Source organism: Heloderma suspectum, chromosome 17 (assembly GCF_057233095.1).
Source record: "Heloderma suspectum isolate Gila_16-S chromosome 17, 16-S_ref, whole genome shotgun sequence".
Lineage (NCBI taxonomy): Eukaryota > Metazoa > Chordata > Lepidosauria > Squamata > Helodermatidae > Heloderma > Heloderma suspectum.
The window spans coordinates 3781017-3806783 of record NC_139474.1 but is presented as its reverse complement, the minus strand read 5'-3'; the positions used below and the strand labels follow the sequence as shown (position 1 = coordinate 3806783).

Sequence of the window (25767 nt, the reverse complement as noted above, 5' to 3'; positions counted from 1 at the left end):
CTGGCGCCGTCTAAATGTGTTGGACTGCAATGCCCATCGACCCCAGCCAGCATGGGAATTGTAGTCCAACCCATCTGGAGGGCGCCCGGTTGGAGAAGGCTGCTTTAGACTGGCAGGCACCGTCTTCTCCAACCGGGCGCCCCCCAGATGGGTTGGACTGCACCGCCCATCACCCCCAGCCAGCTGGCTACGTTGGGGTCCAACCCTTCTGGAGGGCGCCCGGTTGGAGAAGACGGTGCCTGCCAGTCTAGAGCAGCCTTCTCCAACCGGGCGCCCTCCAGATGGGTTGGACTGCACCGCCCATCACCCCCAGCCAGCTGGCTACGTTGGGGTCCAACCCTTCTGGAGGGCGCCCGGTTGGAGAAGACGGTGCCTGCCAGTCTAGAGCAGCCTTCTCCAACCGGGCGCCCCCCAGATGGGTTGGACTGCACCGCCCATCACCCCCAGCCAGCTGGCTACGCTGGGGCCCAGCCCCTCCGGAGGGCGCCCGGTTGGGGAAGGCCGGCTTAGCGAGCCGCCGGGGTCACCCGCCTTTGGAGGGGCGCGCGGGCAGCTCCCGCGGGGCGGAGACCGCCCTCGGCCGGCGCGGCTCCCTCGACCCGAGCGCCGCCGAGGCTGCGCGGAAGCCGCCGATCGGGAACGAAGGCGCCGAGCGCGCTCGGGGCGCCTCGGCCGCGGGCGGAAGGCGCCGAGCGCGCTCGGGGCGCCTCGGCCGCGGGCGGAAGGCGCCGAGCGCGCTCGGGGCGCCTGGGCGGCATGGCGGGCGCGGGGGGCTGCGGGCTGTGCCTGGCCGAGCGCGCCCCGTACACCTGCCCGCGCTGCCACCTCCGCGTCTGCTCCGCGCCTTGCTACCGGGGCCACGGCCCGTGCGCCCGCGGCTTCCAGCGCCGCGAGCTGCAGCTGCGGCTGCGGGGCCAGCGGGGCGACGAGGCCGCGCGGCGCCGCCTGCGGGAGGCCCTCCTCCGGCTGCGGGGACTACGCGAGCCCGGGGACGCGGGCCCGCGGCGAGGCCTCGGCCCCCAGGCGGGGCCGGGGCGCCTGTGGGAGCAGCTGAGCCCCGCGCGGAGGGCGGCTTTCCAGCGCATGCTGAGCAGCGGCGAGATCGCGGCCGTCCTGCCCCGCTGGGAGCCCTGGTGGGCGGGGGGCAGCCGTGGGGCAGCCCTGATCCAGGAGCTGGGCCCCGCGCGTGCCCGAGACGCCCGGGAGCCGCAGGGAGCCCCCAAGTGCAACGCCCAGCCCGCGTTCCCCGGCCGCGGGCAAGAGCCCGCCGCAGCCAGCCGCAGCCTTCCGCAGCCTGCAGGTGTTTCGAACTCGGTGCCCGCCGTGCCGGCCGTCATCCCGCCTCTGGCCTCCCTCACCGGCTCGCCTCCCTCGCCCCTGGTGCGCTTCCAGCTGCCCAACGTGCTCTACGCCTACGCCTACGCCATGTCGCTGTATAACGGGGATGCGGACGAGGCGGAGATGCTCCCCGAGTTCTGCGAAACGGCCCTGGACGTCTCCGGTGCTCTGGGGGCCAAGCGGGTCTACGGCTCCACGGCAGAAGCCCTGCAAGCCGCCCTGCAGGCGGTGACGGCGGGCCGGTACCCCGAATGCCCCTTGGGGAACGCCAGGGTGATGGTGGCAGTGGCCCAGCTCTTCATGGGGGAGTGCCAGGCGAAACAGAAGGAGTTCGCCCTGGCTGCCCTTGCCCATCTTTCCAGGTTGCTGAGCAAAGGGAAAAGACGGCTGCCTGCCGAGGACCGGTCCAAGGTGTTCGGGGCCCAGAAGAAGTGTGAATTTCTCCTCTCCTGGGTGAACGAGAACGAGGAGGCGTTGACCGTTCTGGCCTTGGAGGCTCAGAGGGAGTACAAGTCCCACCTGGACATGGTGAAGGAAGTGGGGGCTGTCACCCAGGAACTGGAGAAGATGTGGGGAGCCAAAGTGCCTCCCCCCAAAAAAACCCTGATAGAAGAATTGGACTGAAGGGACCACGCCAGAGCGCTTAAAACAGTCAGGTGCTCACCGGCCGACAATAGATTCTCTCAGCAGGGAATGGGACTGGGTTTTTAGCAGGAAATTGGAAAAATAATGCTTTGTAAACTGGATCAGATCGTGGATTAGACGCGAGCACAGACGGGTATAGATTAGACCCCTTTCTGTCTCTGTATACAGAACACCTTGAAATGGCGCATGGCCTGGGATATTAAAGAGATATTGGGGGTGGGGAGATTTGTAATAAAAGGTGAATTTCCTTGCTGCCATCTGTTTTCTTTCCGGCTTCCTTTTAACTTGATTAACAGCGCAGTGCTATGCATGTTTACTGGGGGTGGGGAGTCCCAGTGTAGCTACTGGGGCATATTCCCAATAAATATTTTGGGGATTGCACCCTAAACCACCGTGTTCCTGAGGGGTATGTGAGCAAAGCAGTATCTCTGTGTTCTGGAGGACACCCCTTCAAGCATGTAGAGCACCAGTTTATCATTGCTTTTTCTTTTCTTTTTTTTAAAGCAACTTGCTGCCCCAAAGAGCTTACAGTCTAAAGTTTGACAGTGAGGAGACTCATTAAGAACTGCCCTGCTGGGTGCCATCAAAGGTCCATCTGTTGTAGCAGTCTGTTTACCACAGCAGCCAGGGGGATGAGGGTGGTAGAACTGGAAGGGCAGAGGTAATGAGCAGGAATGTTTTTAGTCATAGTGTTTTAGTTTTTTAGTCATAGTGTGAGCAGTTCTTTTGACACCCTAACAACTAATTGATTATTTTTAAAGCACGCAGAACTATTAATAACTCAGCGTAGTGTTTTAATAATCTGAAATTAGTATTCCTTTGGAGATGGCTTTCTTCCTTGTGTTCCATCATGACATGGAGAAAGTTCTTCTTAATCTGTGCCAAAACCTCTACGTTCACCATTGATTTTCCCAAAGTGCTGAGCAGAAGCTTTGCAAAAATTATATTCCAAATAGAGAAGAGGTTTTAATGCAGTCTTTATTAAAATAAGTTACATTTGCTCATTCCCCTTCCAAACACCAATAGCAAATAACCCTCTCATTCCCAAATTGGCCAGGGTCTCCCTAAAGAGGAAATCAAGTTTAGCCAGTCCATGTTAGAGAGCTTGCTTTAGCTTAGCCAATGTGGTTCTAACATCAGCAGCTAGATACCTTCAGTGTAATATAATATGTCACGAGTCTGTCCACTACACTGGATCCTTTAGTACGGGGGGGGGGGGGGGATTCAGAACAGATGCTCCATGCGTGCACGAACCTCCACACTAGGATTAAAATAAAATGTTGCATACATTTGAAATTTCTGCAAATTTCTCCGAAACTGGAAATGTCAACACTAGGTGGAACATTTATTGGCAAGCCTGGCAAATCATTATGACAATAATTTTTAACCAAACCCCTTTTTCCTTTCTAGAAAGGATTCAGAGTATTCCCAGTGTCATATTTGCTGTTTAAGAACAGAAATGCAGCGTTAGAGTTTCAAAACCTCCTTTATTAAAACTGAAACTCTAGTTGCATTCCTCAAAGTAGCGCTCTTGACAACCTACAGTCCAGCCCTCAACTCCAACGGTAAGCAGAAACAAAAAAAATCAGACTGAGAATGTTATGTCCCTTTTTGAAAACTGCTGTGAGATACTTATTTGAAAAGCTAAGTAAACTACATTCAATTTGCTTTCTAATATTTCAGATCTCCCAATTAGTATTGCTTTGTTAATTCCATATAAACAGGGCTCTGCCTTTTCTACAGCTTAATGAGTATTGGCTGTAGAAACTCCACATCCCAAGAATCTCTGCTTTCTGTGAAAAAATGAACCCAAGTTTCTAGTCCTTATTGCTGCAAAGCTTACAAAATGATATGTGGTGAAATCTTAGAAGCCAGAGAGCGGGGGCGGAGCAGCACTTCCGCTGGTCCACGAGTTGGCCATCTGTCTTGGCATAGCTTTATGCCCCTTCTCTTGTATTCCAGGAGCAGAATAAATTTGTGTAAATCTGTATATTCACAGAATCTGGACTTTGGGGGCGGGAGGGGGGTTGCACAGAACTAAGCTTTTGTATATATATGTTTGCCCAGCCTTGCCCATGAGGGTCTCTTGAGGGAGATCTGTACAAATCGAGGCATAGCAAAAGAATTCCCAGATTAAGTGTCCTCCGAGAAAAGAGCATTTTCTTCAGTGGAAGGAACAAGCCGTGTTGACTGAGCAGGGGGGAGTTTGGAATCCGAGCTGCAGGCGGCTGAGACTTCTGCACAGCTGCTTGCTGACCATACCATCTTGTTTTTCTCTCAGTGGCATGAGCTTATTCGTGGCCAAGCCGCGCAGAAAGGTTGGATTTGCATCAGTGTGGTCATGGTGATAGCTGAGTGGCCAAGCAGCGACTCAGTAGATGTACGGGAAGATCCGGTACGGGACGCGTCGGCAATATTCCTGCCACGCTAGGCCATACTTCCGCAGGCACTGATGCTCGTCCCTGGCTTCCCGGTGAACCAGAAGCAAGGTGAAGTAGAGGACGTAGAAATAAGGCAGAATGTGGGTCAGGCCTGAGAGGAGACAAAAGGGAGAAAACTGTCGGGAAGAGCACGGGCCAGGGTAGAGGCCCGCCCCTCTGCCCCCAACTGTCCCTGCTTGTAATGTAAGGCCCTAATTCCAACCCTTGGATACTCTAAAGCAGAGCTGGGCAGATCTCCAGGGGTTTTAGAAATCAGCTCCCAGCATTCCTGACCTTTAGTCGTGCTGGCAGAGGCTCATGGGAGCTGAAGTCCAAAACATCTGGAGATCTACCTCCTGCCCAAAGCAGCTTTCCCCAGCCTGGGGCCCTCCAGATGTTCAGGACCACCAGTTGGATCTAGGACCTGCCTTCTGCAAGAGGATGGACGAGGAGATCTCCCTCTTGATTTGGGGGGCTTCTCCCCCCATGCCATATCTTGCCCCATTCAGCAGAGGCTTTTGACTTGTTAGCATTTCGGGGGGGCTGGAGAGGCAGCTGTGGAAAGGAGGGAGCAAGGAAGTCTGCTTCTGCTAGCAGGGCTGATCCAGCTTAAATCTGGATCCGACCCTATGACTCCCATCAGGCTCAGCCAGCATGGCCAATTGTCAGGGATGGTGGGAATTGTAGTCCAAAACATCTGGAAGGCACTAGGACAGGGAAAGCTATACACTAAAAGACAGATACATCATCATAATCTTTTGCAACATTTAAAATAAAAATACATAAAACAATATCTAGAGCAGCTTACAAGGAAGTAAAGAACAATTACAAGGATTTATTTGCTATAAATAGCTGTTTGGTGTGTGGAGTTTGAAAAAGTGCCCTTCAGAGAGCATTTTACAATGTCAACTAATATGCAGGATTTTGCAATGTAACACTAAATTATACAGCATGTGTATCCCATATTCGGATTTTTCTCTCTCCAGAGTGAGGATTCGGAGACCCTTCCTGCCTTACCAGATCTCTGAAGGCAATTAGGATAAATGGCCTCCATTGCAGAGGGCACCTTCATTCTCTAGCCTCTGAACTTGCATCCACATTGATAACAATGATTTTCACTCTCTTTTAGAAACTATTCATAGTGATGGCATCTAACACAGGACAAGCCGTTCCCCTATCCCTGTGTTGTTTTTTAAAGACATCTAGAGCATCAGGCATCCTAAAAGTGTGTTTAGAACTGGTGAATCAGCCAGAGACAAAGAACTGGCCAGAGACTCAGGAAGGTGGTTTGAAACCTAACCAGGGAGGCAGCTACCTGCTTACCACACGGTAAGGACCACGCAAAAGCCATGATAAGGTCTCCTAAGTAGTTGGGATGCCGCACGAAGCCCCACCATCCTGACACCAGCAAGCGCCGTCCTGTGGCCGTGGGGATGGTTCTGAGTCCTGGAAGGAAAGAAGGAAGTTTCTCTCGTTATGTACCTTCGGCCTTGGGGGGACCAGGGTGGGGAGACTTTCGTTACATGTTCCGCATGCTAGCAAAACCTTCCCCGGACACGCCCTAGAGTCCATCAACCTTGCTTTCACAAGAGACATTTACAAGCATTACAAACAAAATGATGCCTGCAGTGAGGTCTGGCTGGGCTTTAAGCAGCCTTTCCCCACCTTGAGTCCCAGTGTCTCCTGAACAGGGCCAGAAGGTGGCTGTTTGCTTTGTAGGAAGTGGGGCTGAGAAGAATGCGAGGGAATCCTTAATGCCACCTTGAATGGGATGCCCCTGGTGTGTATTCCTGTTCTCAAACTGGGCGAGAATGGGACCGTAGGAAGGCATGTTCTGCGTCATCCATACAGGAGTACTGTGATGCTCTTTATTTTTGTGCGAACGGCACCATGTGCAAAGACTTAACGCCTTAAGGTGAAGAAATTAGGGCCAAATTCTATTTCTGAGAACCTTCTGGAGGGTGGGGGACTCATTCCAGTGGTGGACAGGGCCAAGGCAAAACATGGTGGGGCAAAAATACCTCCCCAAACAGCGTATTGTAGCTTAAAGCTCTCACTGTCGGTAACTATTTCATGTATTTCATTTCTATATCATCCAGTAGCCGAAGCTCTCTGGGTGGTTTGCAAACATTAGAACCACAGAGTGCAGCATAAAACAATATAAAATATGACCACTTAAGACCACAATATAACAGTACAACCAGAATAAAACTTAGCAGCAACACAGAGGTTTACAATACAGATTTTAAACACCAGAGCTAAAAGCCTAGGAAGCTAAAATGCTAAAATACTGGGGGAATGAAAAGGTCTTCACCTGGCACTGGAAGGAGAACAATGCAGATGCCAGGCAAACCTATCTAGGGAGCTCATTCCACAGCCGGGGTGCCACAGCAGAAAAGGCCCTCTTCCTGGTAGCCACCCGCCTCACTTCCTTTGGCAGGAGCTCACGGAGAAGGACCCCTGAGGATGATCATAGGGCCTGGGAAGGCACCCTAATCCAGCCTCCTGTGTGGCACTATCTGGCTCCCACACACTTGTCCCAGAGGCAAAACGGGTGGGAGGAACAGCCAATGGGCCTTTGCAGATGGCCATTTTGGGGTGTGGGATGCAGACTCCTTGGTCCACCAGCCCTGTGAGTTGTCCAACAGGGGTCTGTGTGCTCCCATCTCCTCGAAGGTTTGTCCGTGGCAACATCCACGTGTGAGCAAAGGGCGCCTCTGCCAACGCAGCCTCAGATATTACAATACCTGCCATTTTGGGGTCTGGAAAAGGATACATCCCCAGGACGAGAGTCCAAATACTGGTTTTCTTTGTCATAAAATGCATTAAAAGACTGGCCAACAATGCACATTTTTCTTATGGGCAAAGGCAGATCCCCATTCACCTGCTCCCAGTCAAACTTAAGATTGAAAAAACTGTGCTTTTTAAAATTGAATTTAACCTTTTAAATTATGAAGCTGTTTCTATGTTTTACTGGTTTTTTAAATTGCCTTTAGGTTTTGTTTCAAAGTGTTGTTCGCCGCCTTGCTGGTTTTTCTTAGCAAATAAGGTCATATGTAAATGTTAATAATAAGTACTAATACACACATCGAAGGATTGCTGTCTGAATTTTTAAAATACAGGTCTCTTCTGCAGCACAACTCCCCCCCCCCACCCGGCATTAAAAAAAATTCTGTTAAGAGACAGAAAAGTAGTCAATTGTGAAAGGATGCTGTGTTTTGTACAGCACCTAGTACATTACAAACAGAAACGTGCTATAAAAGTTACAAACCAGCTACTTTGGGGTCGGCGGGATTCCGGCGGAAGGTGTTTTTCTGGGAGTTAGCCCCACGGAAGATGGAATAGCCCAGCCCTGCACGGGGAGGAGAGGGGCAGAGTGAAACAGACGGACAAAAGGGCAGCAGGAAAGAGGGGGAGAGAGTGTGCACATACAGGGTGGGGTTGATCTGGGGAGAAAGCTGAAGGAACAGACTGCTCAACACAAAATAAGTAATATCCAGATTATTTAAGCATATGCACATTTACACACTTTGTTCAAGCCACATCATTTTGCTTTTCATGGTGCGGAATTCAAATTTCTCTTAGCCTTTTCCTGTCCTGGTCTTTTTGTCTAAGCAGTCCCTTCACACTCCCATCTAGTCCCTCCAAAAATCCAGGAAGAAATAATTGCCGACCGTCATCATAAGAGCCATGATTGAGGCACCTCTAGGCTCGGCAGGTAGGACTGCATATCTTTGGCATAGTGGGAATCTTGAATATTGCCTGCCTGTTTTTTCCTTTCAGGTTTCTAGTCCTCATGGTTCAGTTCCCAACCGTTAGCGCAATACGACAACGGAACCAGTGACCTAGAGCGGTGGTGGGTCCTCCCACACTGGAGGCATTCAAGAAGAAGCTGGACAGCCATCTGGCGGGGATACTGTGACTTGGATTGCTGCACTGAGCAGGGGTTTGGACTAGATGGTCTTATAGGACCCTTCCAACCCTACTATTCTATGATTCTATTATTCAGGGTTTTTATCCCTTTCCTAAACAGAAAGCTCCATGGCTACCCACGTTTGATGGCTGCTAGTGGCAATTTAAAAAGAAAAAGAAGAGACCTGGGGTTTGGTGGGGAGGAAAACGTATTCTGTGCATGTTTATTTATTTATTTATTTATTCATTCATTTCATTTCATTTCTATACCGCCCAATAGCCAAAGCTCTCTATGTTCAGAGGCGGGGCTCGCAGCCCAGCTCACCATTTAGCAGGATGATGCCACCAGCCATGAGCAGGCTAAGCTTCTGCGGGTGGGTTACCAGGAAGTAGGTCTGGAGGCTGTACAAGAACGGAACCCACGTCAGGTCCCCGAAAGCCAGCATGAAGCCAAAACCGTCGTGGACTATATCCATGGTAGTGAGAATGGCCTCCTTCAGGAAGAAACACAAGCCTTCTTACAGAGGCCCAGCTGCCTCTGCCTAAGAAAGCCCACCACCGAGTCCCCCCACGCCCCAGTCAGCCCACACAAACCAACCCATAGCACGCCAGGCACTGGAGAGCCGGGACGCAGGGCTGGCGCCAAGAGCAGGCATGGTCGGGCAGCTGCCAAGGCCGCCCCCCCAGCAGGGGCCCCCGACAAGAGCCCCTGGCCTTGCTCCTCCTCTCCACCTGCCTCTCTGGCCAAGACCACAATGGGGCCAGTGAGGAGGAGGGACGGGAAGTGACTCCGCCAACTCGCTCACTGGTTTTCTGCCGGTCAAGCAAGCGAGGGGTGGCGATGATGAGGAAGAGCAAGAGCAGCTGCTGGTGAGAAGGTGGACTCACTGAGAGGGCCCCGTTGAGGGGGCCTTGCCCAAGGGCCCTCCAAAACCTGGGACCCGCACAGATTCTGGGCATTTGAGGTCAGCACTAGGAAAGCACAGAATGCTGGGATCAGACATTCAGCAGCTTGAAAACCTCGGTGTCTGCGTCATCTTTTAAAAACAAAAACAAATACAGTTTCTAGTCCTCACTGCAGCAAAGGAAAGCACAAAGACATACATGCGTGTGATTTCTAAACTCAGCCCGGCCTCCGGTCCCCGTCTGTTCCTGTCACTGCCCCATTCGCAAAAGACTGGAGCAGAACCCAGGAACCCAAGTCTTCGCGCAAAATCAGAGATCTTCCCGGAATATCCCTCGCCAAATTTTCAGCCTGCTGTGGATTCCACACTGTGTGGCACCTACCTCATGCCAGAGGGCGTCCACCACGTAGAGAAGTTGGAAGGCATTCACGAGGATCATGGCCAAGGAAGGGCTGCCCCTCAGTTCAGTCTCCTTCACTAACATGGCCATGTTAATCAGGGCCTAAGAGACAGGGGATGGGGGGAAATATTATTTTATTATCAGCCCTGCTCTTGGACCTCTCTGAGGAGGTATTCCTCAACTGAGCGGGCAACCACTGTTCCCACAGCACAGGTCCTGTGTGGAGAGGTAGAGCCCATCCATGGTGTGAGACTGACATGAGGGGGCTGTCTCAGAAACAAAGCCCCAGCTGGCCCAAAGCCGTCACCACAAGAACGGCGATGCTCACCCATCCAAGCAGACCGGGGCGCAGCTCACAGAAGAACTTGAGGTCGAAAGCACCGATGCGCGGGTTCAACTCGTGGCCCATGAAGAAGTCGTAAATCGGGTTTCCTGTAGGGTGGTGGGGAGACACCCCCACCCCCAATCAGTTATGTTCCTTCATCTTTTTTGAACCTAATGATCTTGGATTCCTACATAAAGATCTTCTTCAGTAATTGTATACAGCTGCGAAGGCATGTGTAGCCTGTAACTGGAAGTCTCCAAAGCAACCAACTAAACAGAAGTGGGTTGATAAAATTCATACGCGGTGGTTAAGCGTGGGTTGTTGATGAACAGTGGGTTTGATTGAGCCGTGGGTTAGCGTGTTGTCTGAACACAGGGCGGTTTCTGCAGGGTGGCTTGTTAACCACCCAACAACAAACCATGGTTCTCAAGGTGGCTTATTTGAGAAAAATACGCCACGCTGCAAGTTCCTTTTGTATGCTGTCTAAATTGTATTTTTCCTCGTTCCCTGAGTACTGAGCGTCTACTTGGGCCGTTTTACTGTAGATGTTCCATCAGCGTATCGGTTAGAGACTAAGAACTATAATTAGCAAATTCTTTTGTTTCTGTAGTGATCTTGACTGATTATTATGTATGTTCTTTATTTTTTCTTTTTAAATTTTATTTTCCCGACAAAACTTTTTACAAGTATTGAATCATACAAAGAATGAGCAAAAGATAAATAATTCATATTCCATTTTACAAATAAAAAAATAGCTACCTGTCAGATATAAAGTGCAATCTATACAGCCTCGTAATACCCCTAATAAAGAATGCGGATTGACACTTCCTTGCACTTTATTAGACCAATACATAATTTAAAAGATCAATTTTTCAATGAAAGAATCAAATGACTGTTTGCACTCCCTCACTCTAATAAAAGTTGTGATTTTTACCATAGACACTAGGTCCCATGTTTTGATCAGCCATTCAGAAGTTTTGGCAAGAAGTAATAAAATTCAGACGTTTGGGCAAAAAATAAGGAAAGAACTGGATTTGATCAGGGGTTACAGATTATGGCAACAGCCACTCTTATGTTGTTCTTTTTCACAGAATCCTAGAACAGTAGGGCTGGAAGGGGCCTCCAAGGCCATCGAGTCCAGCCCCCTGCTCAGTGCAGGAATCCAAGTCAGAGCATCCCTGGCAGGTGGCTGTCCAGCCTCGTCTTGAATGCCTCCAGTATAGAATAGTTGCCTTTATTTTGTTACCCTCAATATACTGCAGCCACAGGGGAATGTTGGGCGTGCTCTGCGCTAGGCTGCACTCTCCATTTTTGTGGAGCAAGCAGCATGGGAGGGAAACTATGGCTGGACGTCTCAGATGCATCCTGTAGTCGCCTCTCCTCACCCACCCTCCCGGTATGGCAATTATGCTCAGTGGTGCCGCTAGGGTTGGATTTTGGGGGGGGGGTGAAGTCTGGGTCCCCTACAGTCAACCCCCCCCCCCCCCGCCAGGGTCCACCAGGGCAGATGCAGCTCAGCTCAGCTCCATCCTTCTTATTTTAAAACGTTTAGAGTCAGGGGGCAGCCAGCTGGGCACGCACATGGTTACAGGTGCGTGTGTTATTATTTCTTCCTTTAAAAACATTTTATCCTTTTCTACAACAAACTGGTACTCATTCCCAAGTCAATGCATTTAGCAACAGGGCAGCAGAAGGGGGCCTCATTTAGATGTGATAGTGCTAGGATTTAAGTGAGTTTATTCTTATTTACTTATTTAATTTTATTTTTTACATTTATATCCCGCCTTTTTTCCTCTTGCAAGGAACCCAAGTCAGCTCACGTGGTTTTCCTCCTCTCTCCATTTTATCCTCACAACGACCCTGTGAGGTAGGTTAGGCTGAGAGTCGGTGACTCGGCCCAGAGTCTCCCAGCCCTCTTCGTGGCAAAGTGGGGACTAGTGGGGTTGGAGTGGTTGGAGCGTTGGACTGGGACTCTCCCGAGTCCCAGTCCAACGCTCCAACCACTCCAACCCACTGGCTCTTTTGCTGTTTAAAAATGCAAAACCACAAATGCTCAGACTGTTTCTCTTTTGATCGGGGGTGGCAAACAGGTTTTTGTTTGGGGTTGGCTTTTTTGGCTCTAACGTTTCAGGAATGCATTTCTTTTACTAATAATATTTATACACTGCTTAATTTTTTTAAAAACCTGCAAGTGGAATGCAGAAGCCGTTGTGATGCACTGAATGGCAGGGATGGGAGCAGAGAAATGGGAGTTGTGTGCTTCACCGCTGAAGTGATACACGTTACACAGGGCTGCCTAAAGCTGCCCCCTCCCCCAGAGATCGTGTAGTCCGGGGCCTAAAATTATCTAGCTGTACCATGGGGTATGCTTTTTGGAAAAGCTCCCGCTGGAGCCAATGGGAAATCTAACTGCCGTGCGTGCATGTATATACACAGCGGAGGCTGGTGGGTTTGATGACAGTGGGGCGGTGAATCCGCTCCAGGTTTCAGACATAACTACACAGGAGCTCTCCAAGGTGCATTTTGGAGAGCTCCTTTAGAGTTCTGACTGATTCTGACTGAAACCTGGAGCGGATTCACCGCCCCACTGTCATCGGAGCCCCCAGCCTCCGCTGTGTGTACGTGTACCATGGAACGTTTCCCGGGATTCGTTGCAATGTATAAGGGTCCCACTGAACACAGCGGAGATGGGCCTGGCAAGCAAGCTGATGTGGAATGTCGGTTCCCTAAAGCGCAAACCTTTGGAAAACACAGTCCCGTGAAACGCCCACACCAGCAGACGGCCCTTTCCCTTTTTGCCAACACGTTCATGGCGTTGAGGATTGGTTTGCTCCTGTCCCATCACCTTGCATCAGACATAGCACATTTAGGCATGCCCACAGACGGCAAGTTCCTGCAGCTATGAACTCTGCCAAGAAACCAGAACGGCCACTCAGCTGCAGTGGTGTCGTGGAGGGAGGGCTCGCAGGGACGGGGCCTGACACTTTTTTTATTAGCGGGGACCCTGACAACATCTGCCACCCTGCTCAGAGTTCTCTATTCCCTCTGAGTTTAGCTGCAATCCACACAGTAGCTGGGGGGCGGGAGAGAATTTTCCCAGCAACAACATATCATTCCCAGTTGTAATGCAAAGTATTTCAGGTTATCTGAAGGATTGCCTCCTCCCATATGTGCCTGCCCAGACCTTAGGATCATCCTCAGTGGCCCTCCTCCATGAGCCCCTGCCAAAGGAAGTGAGGCGGGTGGCTACTAGGAGGAGGGCCTTTTCAGCTGTGGCACCCCAGCTGTGGAATGAGCTCCCTAGTGCGGTTCGCCCGGCACCTACATTGTATTCCCTCCAGCGCCGGGTGAAGACCTTTTTATTTTCCCAGGCATCTTAGCATTTTAGCTTTCTAGACTTTTAGCTTTGCTGTTTTAAATCTGTATTTTAAACTCCTGCACTGCTGCTAGGTTTTATTGTGGTTGTATTGTTATATTGTGGTTTTAATGTTCTATATATTTTAAATTGTTTTATTGTGTGCCGTTTGGTTTTAATTTTTGTGAACCGCCTAGAGAGCTTCGGCTATTGGGCGGTATAGAAATTATATATATATATATATATATATATATATATTGGGGGGCAGCTTGGTCCTGAAAGGGCAATTCAGATGTATTCGCTTTACCAAACACCTGCTCCTGCTAGAGAAGAAAAAGGCCAGAACTGGTTTGTCGATCAGGATTAACACAGCTGCCTGCAATTTTGGACTCGCCTTGGGGGTGTGGCAATGGGGATAGTCAGGATGAGCGCTTGCACTTCCAGACTGATCACGGCTCACTTGTCAGCGTGCACATGAGCCCTGCTGGGCCTTTCTGTGTCAGTGAAGACCTCACCTGAATTCCCACCTGGAGCCAGTGCCGTCTCTGGGGCAAACAGGGCCTTGAAATAGAGGAGGACGCTGAGGCCAAAGGCGACGAGGGACGCAGAGAAGGTGAGTTGCAGGAAACGGTCGTAGATGTAACTGAGGCGCAGCCCTGCTGCCAGGCCAGCCCCCAAGATCAGCGCTGTGACCAGCATGGCATGGGACCCTGCCAAAGAGGGGAAAGGTAGGGCATTTCAAGAAAAGATGCCACGTTTAGACAGAAATCGAATTGGCCAACCCAAGGCCTTCTGAGGCCGATGGAAACAGAATGGGGAACAATAGGGGACCTTTGGGCTGGCCCCGCAAGGTTGTTCTTAAGTGCTCAGAGTTCTAATCCTGGCCACGGTGTGCCACAAGCAAGAGAGGAACTTGGTCTGCTCATGTCCTCATGCAGCAGGCTGAGGTGGTTGGGCTCGGCGGTGGCAGAATGGACTGCCCCACTTCAGAGTGAAGCTCTAAAAAAACACACTTTTGAATGTGTAAAAAGCTCCCTGCAAGAAGAAAACTAGCACGGCAGGAACTGTCTCCTTGCTATGGTAGATTTTTGTTTTGCTTTTTTTACTTGCAGCCAGTTTTTGTTTTTTGGTTTAAAAATAAAGATTAATTTAGGATGCAATCCTATGCATATTTAGACAGAAAAAAGTCCGACAACTCCCAGCATTCCCTAGCCAGCTGGGGAATGCTGGGACTTATAGGACCGTTTTCTATCTAAACATGCATAAGATTGTGCCCTGAATCAGTACATAATATAATGCCATGATAGCATTATAAAAGTACAGATAAAAGGCAACATCTACAATAACAGAAACAAATTTCCTACTACTATAGCTTGCCTTGCATTCCAGTACCATATAAAGCAACTCCATACATCGTCATCACATACCCCATTGGCCATGCTGGCTGGGGCTTATGGGTGTTGTAGCCTCACGCATCTGGAGGGTGCCAGTTTGTCTACTGCCTTAGAATTGCATCCCACAATTTAACATACTGTTCTCTTAATTTTGGCATTTGAGAACTCCGCCAGTATTGAGTGTATATTATACGTTGCTATTCAATCATGTGAAAACATCTTTTTCTTTAGAAACGGTCCTTTAAGAGGCATTGGGGAGAGGGGTGTTACATTTGGGAAGCATGTAAGAAGGGCATCTCCCACGAACAACCTGGAATACTCCTGTCCTGTCCACTCTTACCTCCTCGCTTACCAGTTGTATATGTGGTTTAAAAAGTGCTTTGCAGAGGAAGCAGTTGCAAACTACACGCCTCTCTGCTAATACTAGAACCGAAACGGGTCATCTCATGAAGCTGACTGGTGGGAGACTCAGGGCAGATCAAAGGAAGGACGTCTTCACACAGCGCAGAGTCAAACTATGGAATTCACGTCCACGAGATGTAGTGATGGCCACCAATTTGGAGGGCTTTAGAAGGGGGTTAGACAAATTCCTGGAGGAGAAGGCTATCAAGGACTACTAGTCCTGATGGCTCTGTGCTCCCTCCAGTACCAGAGGCAGGATGCCTATGTGCACCAGTTGCTGGGGAACATGGGCGGGAGGGTGCCGTTGCTCTCGTGTCCTGCTTGTGGGTTTCCCGTGGGCAGCTGGTTGGCCACTGTGTGAACAGATTGCTGGACTGGATGGACCCTTGGTCTCATCCAGAAGGGATCTTCTGATGTTCTTGTGTTTCTGTTTGGTGCAGGATGGGCATTCCGGCTACAGTGAATCCCAGTCTGTTTACCACTAAGGTTAGACTTCCCCAGTCTGGCACTATCCAGAAGTTTGGGACTACAACTTTCTTCATCCCTTACCATTGGCCCTGCTGGCTGAGGCTGATGGGAACTGCGATCCAAAACATCTGAAAGCCGCACACCCAGGTTGTGAAAGGCTGGGCCAAGGCATGCCTTGAGACATTGGACGCATCCACCTCTCTGTGCCCAGGCTGGGGCAATGACCTTGTCCCAAGAGACAGAGCAAGGGCTCCCTGGATAAAATCCAGCAGAAGTCCTACTTAGAGTAGATCCGCTGAAATGAATGGGACTTCAGTTAGCCATGACTAGCCCAGGCTCCAGTAATTCTAATGGGTTTACTCTAAGTAGAACTTATGTTGGAGTTTACTCCCTGAAGCGCCACTGGGAGCCAATGCAGGGCTTGAATTCTTCAATTGCAGGGGGGCAGAGCTCCCTTACCTTTTCCAACTGCCCCCTTAGCTACTGTTTTTAGAAAGCTACATGGGGGTGGGGGCATGATTTGGCTAAAACTGGGGAGAATCAGGGTGTGTTGGGGGGTGGATTTTATTACAAGCTGTCCTTCCCCCCACCCCGGTCATTCGATAACTGAAGTAATACTAACCGGACGATCCCCAGTTGCAAAGAGAATCTCTCTCCCCCCCCCCTCTCTCTCTTAAGCAAAGCTTGCTTGTGATTTTAATCCAGTAAAAATTAAACATTCCAGGTGTCAGACAGTGGGAAACAAAATGCTACTTTCCTCCCAGATTGTAGAACTTGCCACTTCCTCTAACACAAGTCTCCCCCAGTCTGGTGCTCTCTAGTTCTACCTCTCCCATAATCCCCCAGCCAGTTCAGGGGATTATGGGAGATGTCATCCAACGCAGCTGGAGGAAAGCTGTGCTAGCATCCCGTGGAGGCTGGTGACTCCGCTGTCAGTGGTCAAGACCATCCTCACTGGCGGGCCGAGTACTGGTGGCTTCCAGCCCTGCTGAGTAACTGATTATGACATCTCCCTTTACAGCCTGTGATAGATTCGTCTGTATATGTATGTTTGTTTTATTTTTCTCTGTATTTCTTGTTTTATTATGAGCGGGAGAACCCCTCTTTAAGATCAGCTGTTCCCCAGCACAGCTGTAGAGTATTTCACTGACCAAGGGTCTCTTTCTAGCACAGAGGTGATGCTGGTACTTTGTCTGTATTTGGATTAAAGAAGAAGCCTTTCCTCTGCCTTCGTTTAGATGGGAGCCTGTTCCACGGAACCCTGGAAGGGCAGCTTCCACTACAGCAGTGGACGCGCTCCGGGGTTCAGAGCCCCTCGGAGAGCTCCTTCGGAGAGTTTGGACCGCTTCCAGCTGAAACTCGGAGCGGATCCACCACCCCACTGAGACTGCAGCCACCAGCCTCCTCCGCCAGCATCGCTTCCGATTTCGGGGCGGGGGGTACCTACCATTAATGCGGTACTGCAGTCGACTCTTGTCTCGCAGGGCGGTGCCTTCACTGACCTGTTGAAAGCGAGATGCGTGAAGGTGGGCGCTTGGTTAGGCAGGGCGGGTTCAAGGGGGCCTTTCATGATGGAGAGAGGTCTGTTTTGTGGGGTAGGAACATCCTGAAATGCGCCAGGGGAGGCCTCTCTCCGTCACACATGCACTTGCGCATACATGCAGTGTGCCTCCAGGCTCTGGGGGGCCCTCGGCAAGGCCCCCTCTGTGGGCCCCCTCCTCCCTCAGCGAGCCCACCTTCTCGCCACTGCTGTCCCCAGCTGCTTTTGCTCCTCCTCACCATGGCCCACACTGGCTTGCCTGGCAGGCAGAGAGCCAGGGAGCAAGGAGGCCGTGGCGTCTCCTGCGGCTCCTCCTCACCACCGCCTCCGCTGTCTGGACCAAAGCGGGAGGCAGGCAAACAAGCCAGTTGCAAGGGGGAAGAGGAGGAACAGCAACGCCGGGGGGCTCTTATCAAGGGCCCCTGTTGCGGTGTGGGCCCTTGGCAGGTGCCCAATCATGCCTACGGGGTACACGGAAGGAGCCTCCTCGAAGACGGCTACAATCGGGCGCACCCTGGAAACGGTGCATTGCGCTGGCACCTGATCAAACCGCAGCTCGGCGGTGTGGCAGTGGCTACGTTTTGGCGGAGCGGAGTTTGGTCTGGACACGACACGACGACGAAGCATGCCTGCCCTTGGTGCCAGCCCTGCATACACCCTTTCCTCCGTTCACGCATTCATTCACACATATGCTGACGCTCCCTGTCGCCTTGCATGGCAGTGAGGCTGGGAAAAGCCTCCCCCGGCCTGGAATGGGAGGTTTTTCAAACCTAAGTGCCAGGCAGGGGAGGGAAGGTCTATGCAGGGACTGCCGTGTGCAGCTGTAATCTCACCTCCAAGATCCTCCTCCCACCATGTGGCTTGGGAAAAAACCTCCCGTTGGAGCCCACGGGAGGCTTTTTCCAGCCAAACTGCTGTGGGGGGATTTGGGGTGTGTGTGTGTGTCACAGCTTGTGGGGTGGGGAGGGCTTGACACCCCCCCTAAATATCCCTCCCCCAATAACAACCCTACTTGCTGTGTGTGCGTGGGCCACATCTGGTTCACGGGGCTGTTGTTCCCCCACCCAACCCTGGCGTAGGGCCTCTTCAGCAATGCACGACAGAGGATGGGGATGCGGGGACGGCAGCAGTCCTTGACATGAGAATCGGGGTGCTACACGCACACACCCCTTTTCCCACTCATGAACTTCGCTCAGGACAGTTGGTCATGGTTGGCAGCTCCACTGAGAAATACGGACCCCTGACATCTCCAGGAACTCACAAAACCGTTCCCGGAGACTGGCGAAGAACCCCGAAGTCGCCCAGAAAGTAATGAAGACCGCTGAAGCACTCTGGAGTGTCCCTAAGACCGCTGACGCGCTCCAGAAACGACCAGAAGGTCAAGGAGAGGCCAGGAAGAAACCGGAGCGCCTGGGGAAAAGTCCACACCGCGTTCCAGCAGCTGGTGAAGGGGAAAAAATCCAGAAGTTCAAGGAAAGGGTGAAAGCTAAGGGGGCATGGGGATGGAAAAGGGAGCATGCCTTGCGGGCTGGATTGGAGAGACGTCCGGCCCGCAGGCCAGGGGTTTCGCATGGCTTCCATCGAGGGTAGTGGAGGGAGAAGGAAGCACAAGGAGACGGGAAGAATCTGTGAAACCATTTGCTTTTCTTCCCACTGTATAGATGGGGAAAACTGAGGCCAGGCTGTGGTGTGGATGCCATCCAATGGGGTCCATGATGGAACCCCAAAGGGTCCTTGAGACCCCCCCCCCAGGGTCCTTGAGAGATCGGGGTCTCTGCCAGTGGAAGCTGGGGTTCTGATGTCAGTGGGGCAGTGAATCCGCTCCGGGTTTCAGTCTGGACCAGTCGGAACTCTAAAGGAGCTCTCCAAGGTGCAGAGCAGGGGATCCTTTCGAGTCGGAGCTCTAAATCCTTTAGCTTTCCAACGGGCCCTGACTGAAACTTGGAGCGGATTCACCACCCCACTGACACCGAAGCCCCTGGCCGCCACTGGTGCCTCCTTACCTTTCCCATTGGCAGCATATACAGCCCAGCTTGCAACCCGATCCAGGCCAAGACCAGCACGAGGTCCTGGGGGCTCCAGAAGGAGCGGAGGGCTGGCAAAGGCAGGGGGATGCTCAGCAGGCCGGCTTGCTCTGTCTTGCAGGTCAGTAGCAGGTAGAAGACGGTGGCAGGCATTAGGACGATAAGGAGGGCAGCCCCTGCAGCAGAAAAGGATGGAGGGGTTAGAAAAGGGGAGGGGCGCCCGGCATCGGGGAGGGAAACCTTGGCCCAACCACAACCCAGGAGTTCTGCATCCCAGCACACTCAAGCTGGGGACAGAACACAGACGTCCTATAACTTACTGGAAAACACACACTGGGTCTTCTGTTATCCCTGCGAAGAAAACAGGAGCAGGCAAAGGGAACATCAGGGCCTGCTCCAGTTGGGCTGTCCCCCACCACCCCGGGAGATGAGAGCGTAAGCAGGTTCGTTCCACCAGCCCTGCTGAAAATCTACTTCATTTTTTTCCTCCTCCCTCCCCATCCTTTTTTCCTTGCGTGTCATGACTTTGTTCGATTGTGAGAATGCGGGCAGGGACTGTCTTCTTCTATGGATTGCTTGTAAGCCAGTCCAGGAAGGTTTCTGGGCTGAGGAGCGGGATCAAAACGCTTTAAATCGGAAATTCAGACAGCGAACCTGTCGTTGTTTTTCTGGTGTGGAGATGCAGTGATGGCAAAAGCTTCACCTGAGAATTTCTGTCTGCCCTGCAACTGCTGAGGCCCCTAGAGCCCCACATCCGTTCACTGAAGTGTTCTCAGCTCCCCTTCTTAAACTGGGGTGGTGGGATGGGCAAGGAATTATGCAGCTCCTACCTCTGATTTGAGGCACATCTATACCTCAGGCTCAAACGGGGACTGAGGAATCTCCAAGACAGCATTGGAGCCTCGCAAAACTACAATACCCAAGATGCTTTGGGGGAAGCCATGACAGATAAACTTGTATAAAACTGAGTCCCATCCAAGAATAGGTCCCAGGAGTTCTAGTCTGTCTGCAATCCCTCTTTTGCGAATAATAATGTCAACCCCCAGAGGACCCCCAGAGGATCGTAGCTCCCCACCGCACCTTTGGGTTGCCACCTTCTCTGTCAGCCCCAACTCCTGTGTCAGTGACAGCAGCTGGATGTGCAGATTTTATTTTTTTCTTTCTGTATTTGTTTATTACATTTGTGTCCTGCTTTTTTCCTCTTACGAGGAATCCAAGATGGCTTACATGGCCCTCCTCCTCTCCGTTTTTATCATCACAACAACCCTGTGAGGGAGGTTAGGCTGAGAGGCAGTGACTAGCCCAAAGTCACCCAGTGAGCTTCGTGGCTGAGTGGAGACTTGAACCCGGGTCTTCCCAGTCCAACACTCTCACCACTATACCACACTGCCTCTCGCTGATATTAGCAAGTAATCATGCTGATCTCCACAATGTGTAAAGCTTCAGGTGCTGATTTCTGCAAATCACGTAAGTGTTAAAGGCACAAGAGCGGTGCCAGCTGGGGTTTTATTGGTCAGCTGGCAACGGTACCCTAATTCAGTCATTACTAGACTCATGTTTCCACTCCAGAGCTGGAGAACAGAGCCCGGGGGGCTGGTTCACAATCTCTTCCCCCTTTCCGGCTCTCTAATCCCAGGCATGCTGGAGATTTCTCAGCTCGTGGTAGTTGCCACATGCCACCCTTTAACCACCATTTGTACGTGCAATCTGATGAGCTAAAAATAGGGAGAGAAGGGTAGGTATTCTCAGCACTTCCAAAGGTTTTGAGGATTTTAATTTGTGGACTGGGAGGTGGGGTAATTATTCCAGATGCAGAGCGGGGAAAGGTTTGGCTTGCTCCTTAATGCAGGAGGGGCTTGGCAGGGGTGGGAGGCGTGCAAAGAAATTCCCAGAACAAGAGGCATCCGGTCTCCTGTTCCCGCCCCCTCCCAGTCTCCCCCTCACCTAGGACACCCCCAAATTCCAGTTCTCTGGTGCGGGGGACCCTGAATCGATCCATTGTCCTCTTGCGCAGGCGTCAGACCAGACAGCTTCTTCTCTTGAGCGTTTCCATGACGGCTGGGCCTTTGCACCTGTTTTATGGCTCAATTTGTGTAACAACAGGGCGTGCTCCGCAGCCACACGCCTGGACCCTGGGGAAAGAATCCGTTTTGATCATTTCTCTTCTGGGGTGCACCGTTAAGCCCCCATGATGCAAACAGGTTACCCCTCGATACGCTCTAAACATCCGTTCATGCGCACAATCGTCAAGCTGGTTACAGAGCCCCGTACACATTTAAGGGCCCCTCCTAACTTGCCGTGCATTATGTGCAGGGTGTGCGCGCGTCTGTGTTAATTCTGCTCAGGTTCCCTTCTTTTTTTAGAAATGAATCACCCAGAGAGCATGGGCAGAGCCCCTCAGCGCAGAGTTAACCAAAGGCAGCCAGGCTTTGGGGATTATTAGCTGGCGACTGGCATTCCAGAGCGCAGGACATGTGTTTCAGACGGGCATCTCTCTCGTTAGAAATCAGCCACCGGCCTGCTTTACAGGGTTGTTGTAAGGCAGCCTTCCCTAACCTGTTGCTCTCCAGATGTGTTGGGCCACAACTCCCATCATTTGAGTTGCAGTCTGACGCATCGGAAAACAACAGGTTGGAAAAAGCTGTTGTAAGGATTGCTGCGCTACGGTGCACAAAGCTTTCTGACCACTTTGGAAAAGCGCTTTAGAAATCCTAAGTATTATGATTTCCTGAGCATGTGCAGAGTGCCTCTCATAGGAAGATAGGAAGTTGCCTTGTACCGAGTCAGGCCATTCGTCCAACTAGCTCAGAAATGCCTGCCCCTGGAATCCCACCCCCAAACAGGGACACCAATTTGCCCACAGATATTTCTTTGGTGGCTGCCAGGCAACCTGCCCTTTTAAAGATTGTTCTTACTTTAAAAAGTGGGAGGCCAACATGCTGGGGTTTGAGGGTGTCAGATAAGTCTGGGGTTTGAGGGTGCAGTGTGGATGGGTCTTTTGCCTGTGAGTGTGTATGTGTTTGTCTGAGCATTACCAGTTTCCCTTCTGTAAGACGGGTATTTTGTTGAGCTTTTTGAGGCAAAATATGTTGAGCTTTTTGAGGCAAAAAGCCCTTAATGGCTTGGGACCAGGTTACCTGAAGGATCGCCTCCTCCCATATGTGCCTGCCCGCACCTTAAGATCATCGTCAGCGGCCCTTCTCCGTGAGCCCCTGCCGAAGGAAGTGAGGCGGGTGGCTACTAGGAGGAGGGCCTTTTCGGCTGTGGCACCCCAGCTCTGGAATGAGCTCCTAGTGAGGTTCGCCTGGCACCTACATTGTATTCCTTTCGGCGCCAGGTGAAGACCTTTTTATTTTCCCAGGCATTTTAGCATTTTAGCTTTCTAAACTTTTCGCTTTGCTGTTTTAAATCTGTATTTTAAACTCCTGCACTGCTGCTATGTTTTATTGTGGTCGTATTGTTATATTGTGGTTTTAATGTTCTATATATTTTAAATTGTTTTATTGTGTGCTGTTTGGTTTTAATTTTTATGAACTGCCCAGAGAGCTTCGGCTATTGGGCGGTATAGAAATGAAATAAATAAATAAATAAGTGGTTTGGAATCTGAGGCTCAGATCCCCCTCTGCCTTCTACTTGTTTTCTTGTCCAAGTCACTTGTCTCCGAGCCTCATCAGTTTGCCTTCTGTGAAAGAGCAGAAAACGGTGGGTTCGAATAAGAAGTTTTATGTGTTGGGACTCAGACCCTACCTCTGCCTTATTCTTGAGCAAGTCGTTTTTCTTTTAGCCTCACCAGTTTGCCTTCTGGAAAATGAGTCTCTTGGGACTGGCCATGCCCACCATGGTGGCCATTTTGTGAATGGGTAAGCCCCCATCTTGGCAGCCATGTTGTGAGCATGCCCACAACTCCCTCTCAAAATTCCAGATGTGCCCCCTGGCCCTAAAATGTTGGGGACCCCCTGGCCTACACTGATCGGCATGGCCTCTCCCCAGAGTTTCAGACAGGCCTACCTGAAGATGCCAAGAACTGAACCTGGAACTTTCAGCGGGCAAAGCAGGCGCTCAGCATCTGCGCTTGGGCCCATGTTCCAATGATCAATCCATAAGAGATTTGTCAAGTGGCTTTTAATTCAGAGCAAAGAACAGGATCCTGACCCCACGCCAATGCATCCCAGCGGTCCTTTGGATGGGTTATGCTTTTTGGGGTGTTGTTTGCGGATGGTTGGTCCCCCAAATCCACAGTATAAGCAACCACTCAGCCTGGGTTGAATGCATTCCAGTGGCTGTTGGGAAATGCGGTGCATTCCTATGGCCCTTCAGAAGGCATCAATGTATTGCAGGGGCTATTCTGTGTCCTTCTTTTTAGCGTGCCGCTTTGCAATTTGTTTACAAGCAGGGCAGGAAGGAGATGCACACAGCTGGGCATCCAACCATGTTTGGCTCTGGGTGGTGGGGGTGGTGATGGAGGAGGAATCCCCGGTCGCTGAAGTGCATTTCCCACCTCCCTAGGAAGGCTTACCTGTCCAGACCGATGCAGGATGCTCCTGGCTCAGGAGCAGGAAGGATGCCCACCTGTGCTCCTAGCCCATCAATCTGCCGTCTGTCACCTGCACCGAGCCAGGTTGCAAGAGCACCACTCTCTGCCCATCCTGTCCCTACCAAGGAGCAGCCAATCGCATCCTGGGGAGAGGAATGACATCTCGGGCCGAGGGACCTATCAGGATCCAGGAGGAGTGTCTGAGTTTCCACTGATCCTCTTCAATTCAGTTTCAATTCCATTTTTTTGCATTCAGCCCTGAGCTGTAGAAAGTAGTGCCCAGGAGACAGAGACAGACAGACAGACAGACAATCTGTGATTCATGCCTCATCTCTGCCCTGGAATATGCCAAGGAGAAGAGTATGTCTAAGCATAAGCGGAGCACAGTTCCACCGCCCATTAACAAGCACAGCCTGCCCCAACAAATTTGGAGCCCAGGGCTTCCCCATTTAGAACAAGGGTGGGGAACCTCAGACCTGTGGTCTCCACCTGGCACTCTAGGGCTGAATTTGGCCTTTGGACTGAAAGAGGTTCCAGCCGTTGATGTCGAATAAACTATTGAAGGAGGGCATGGGGGAAGAGAGAGGTGAAATGATATTGGGACAAGCTAGAAAGGCTTTTAAATTTGTAGGCTCAGGTGTCATTGCTACAATAAAAGATGCTGGGGCACAAGTTGCCTTGAAGTTTTTATTTTATTTACTTACTTACTTATTTACTAAATTTATTAATCGCCTATCTGGCCGGCCACCCAGCCACTCTGGGCGATGTACAATATTAGAAACAGTTTAAAACAATAAAATTCTACAGTAAAAACATTTTCTAAAATACCCTAACCCACCCCAAATGCCTGCCTGAACAACCACGTTTTTAATGCACGGCGGAGGCTCATTAAAGAGGGGGCATGGCGGAGTTCCCTAGGGAGGGAGTTCCACAGAGCGGGGGCCACCACAGAAAAGGCCCTCTCCCTCGTCCTCACCAGCCTAGCTGTCCTGGCTGATGGGACAGAGAGAAGGCTATAGAAGTTATAGTCTTCTATAGCTGAATTTTATTTATATCCCCCTTTTCCTTCAAGGTGCTCAAGGCCGCATAGATGAGCCCGTTTTATCCTTACAACAACCCTCTGAGGTAGGTTAGACTGAAAGACAGTGACTGGCCCAAAGTCACCCAGTGAGTTTGATGGCTGAGTGGGGATCCGAACCTGGGCCTTCCTAGTTCTGGTTTAACTCTGGACACAAACACACAGGCTGAGACTTAGTCCAGACAAGAGGGAGGGAAGGAAATTGACCCATTTTGCTAGAGGAATACATCTGGTCTTACCTGAGGTTACAGTCCCTCCCTGTAACTTGCGCCGCAGCGTCTTTTATTGTAGACATGAAACTTCAGTTGGTGTAGAATATGGCTGCCTGGGTACTGGTGCCTTATGTGACACCGCTACTGTACCAGCTGCACTGGCTGCCAGTGCATTTCTGAGCCTAATTTAAAGTCTTGGTTTTACCCTTTAAAGCCTTAGGGCACCATCTATTGCATGTCAGGATGTTAAAAAGTCCTACATCACGCTGGCTGGGGAATGCTGGGAGCTGTAGGACTTTTTATGTCTAAACATAAAGGCTAGAGTGTTGGACTGGGAGCCAGGAGATCCGGGTTCTAGTCCCCACTCAGCCATGGAAGCTCACTGGGTGACTTTGGCCAGTCACAGACTCTCAGCCCAACCCACCTCACAGGGTTGTTGTTGTGAGGATGAAATGGAGAGGAAGAGGCTAATGTAAGCCGCCTTGGGTTCCTTGCAAGAGGAGAAGAGGCGGGATATAAATGCGATAAATGAATGAATGAATGAATGAATGATATGCATATGATGGTGCCTGGGGATGAAGTTACTTGAAGGACCGCCTTCTCCCCTACCAGCCTGCCTGCAGTTTGAGGTAATCCAAAGAGGCTCTTCTCACTTGCCCACCACCAAAGGCAAGTTCAAGGGAGAGGGCCTTTTCAGTGGTGGCCCAGCACCTCTGAAATGAGCTTTCCTCAGGGGTTCATCGGGCCCCTTCCTTGCAATTCTTCAGGAAAGTTCCTACTCAGTGGAGGCTGTTGGCTCCGATGTCAGTGGGGCG

The 25767-nt window shown here is 51.2% G+C and overlaps 2 protein-coding genes across 3 annotated transcripts; one reads left to right on the top strand and one right to left on the bottom strand.

The window, feature by feature from the left end:
- Window positions 1-305: 305 nt before the first annotated feature.
- ZNHIT2 (zinc finger HIT-type containing 2) lies at window positions 306-3649 on the top strand. Of its 2 annotated transcripts, none has more exons than XM_084824692.1 (2): window positions 306-667; window positions 748-3649. In XM_084824692.1, exons 1-2 carry the CDS (start codon window positions 416-418, stop codon window positions 1960-1962), a joined length of 1467 nt encoding a protein of 488 aa, XP_084680818.1. In that variant the 5' UTR covers window positions 306-415; the 3' UTR covers window positions 1963-3649. The 2 variants fall into 2 exon arrangements, with proteins under 2 accessions (XP_084680818.1, XP_084680819.1); XM_084824693.1 differs by having other exon boundaries at window positions 429-645; window positions 726-3649.
- On the bottom strand, window positions 2943-23776 carry TM7SF2 (transmembrane 7 superfamily member 2). Its single transcript, XM_084824694.1, has 11 exons — window positions 23645-23776; window positions 21073-21260; window positions 19108-19304; window positions 17012-17066; window positions 13816-14010; window positions 9949-10052; window positions 9603-9722; window positions 8641-8809; window positions 7675-7755; window positions 5727-5849; window positions 2943-4515 (listed from the first exon to the last, which is right to left on the bottom strand). Exons 2-11 carry the CDS (start codon window positions 21125-21127, stop codon window positions 4355-4357), a joined length of 1260 nt encoding a protein of 419 aa, XP_084680820.1. The 5' UTR covers window positions 21128-21260; window positions 23645-23776; the 3' UTR covers window positions 2943-4354.
- Window positions 23777-25767: the final 1991 nt, after the last annotated feature.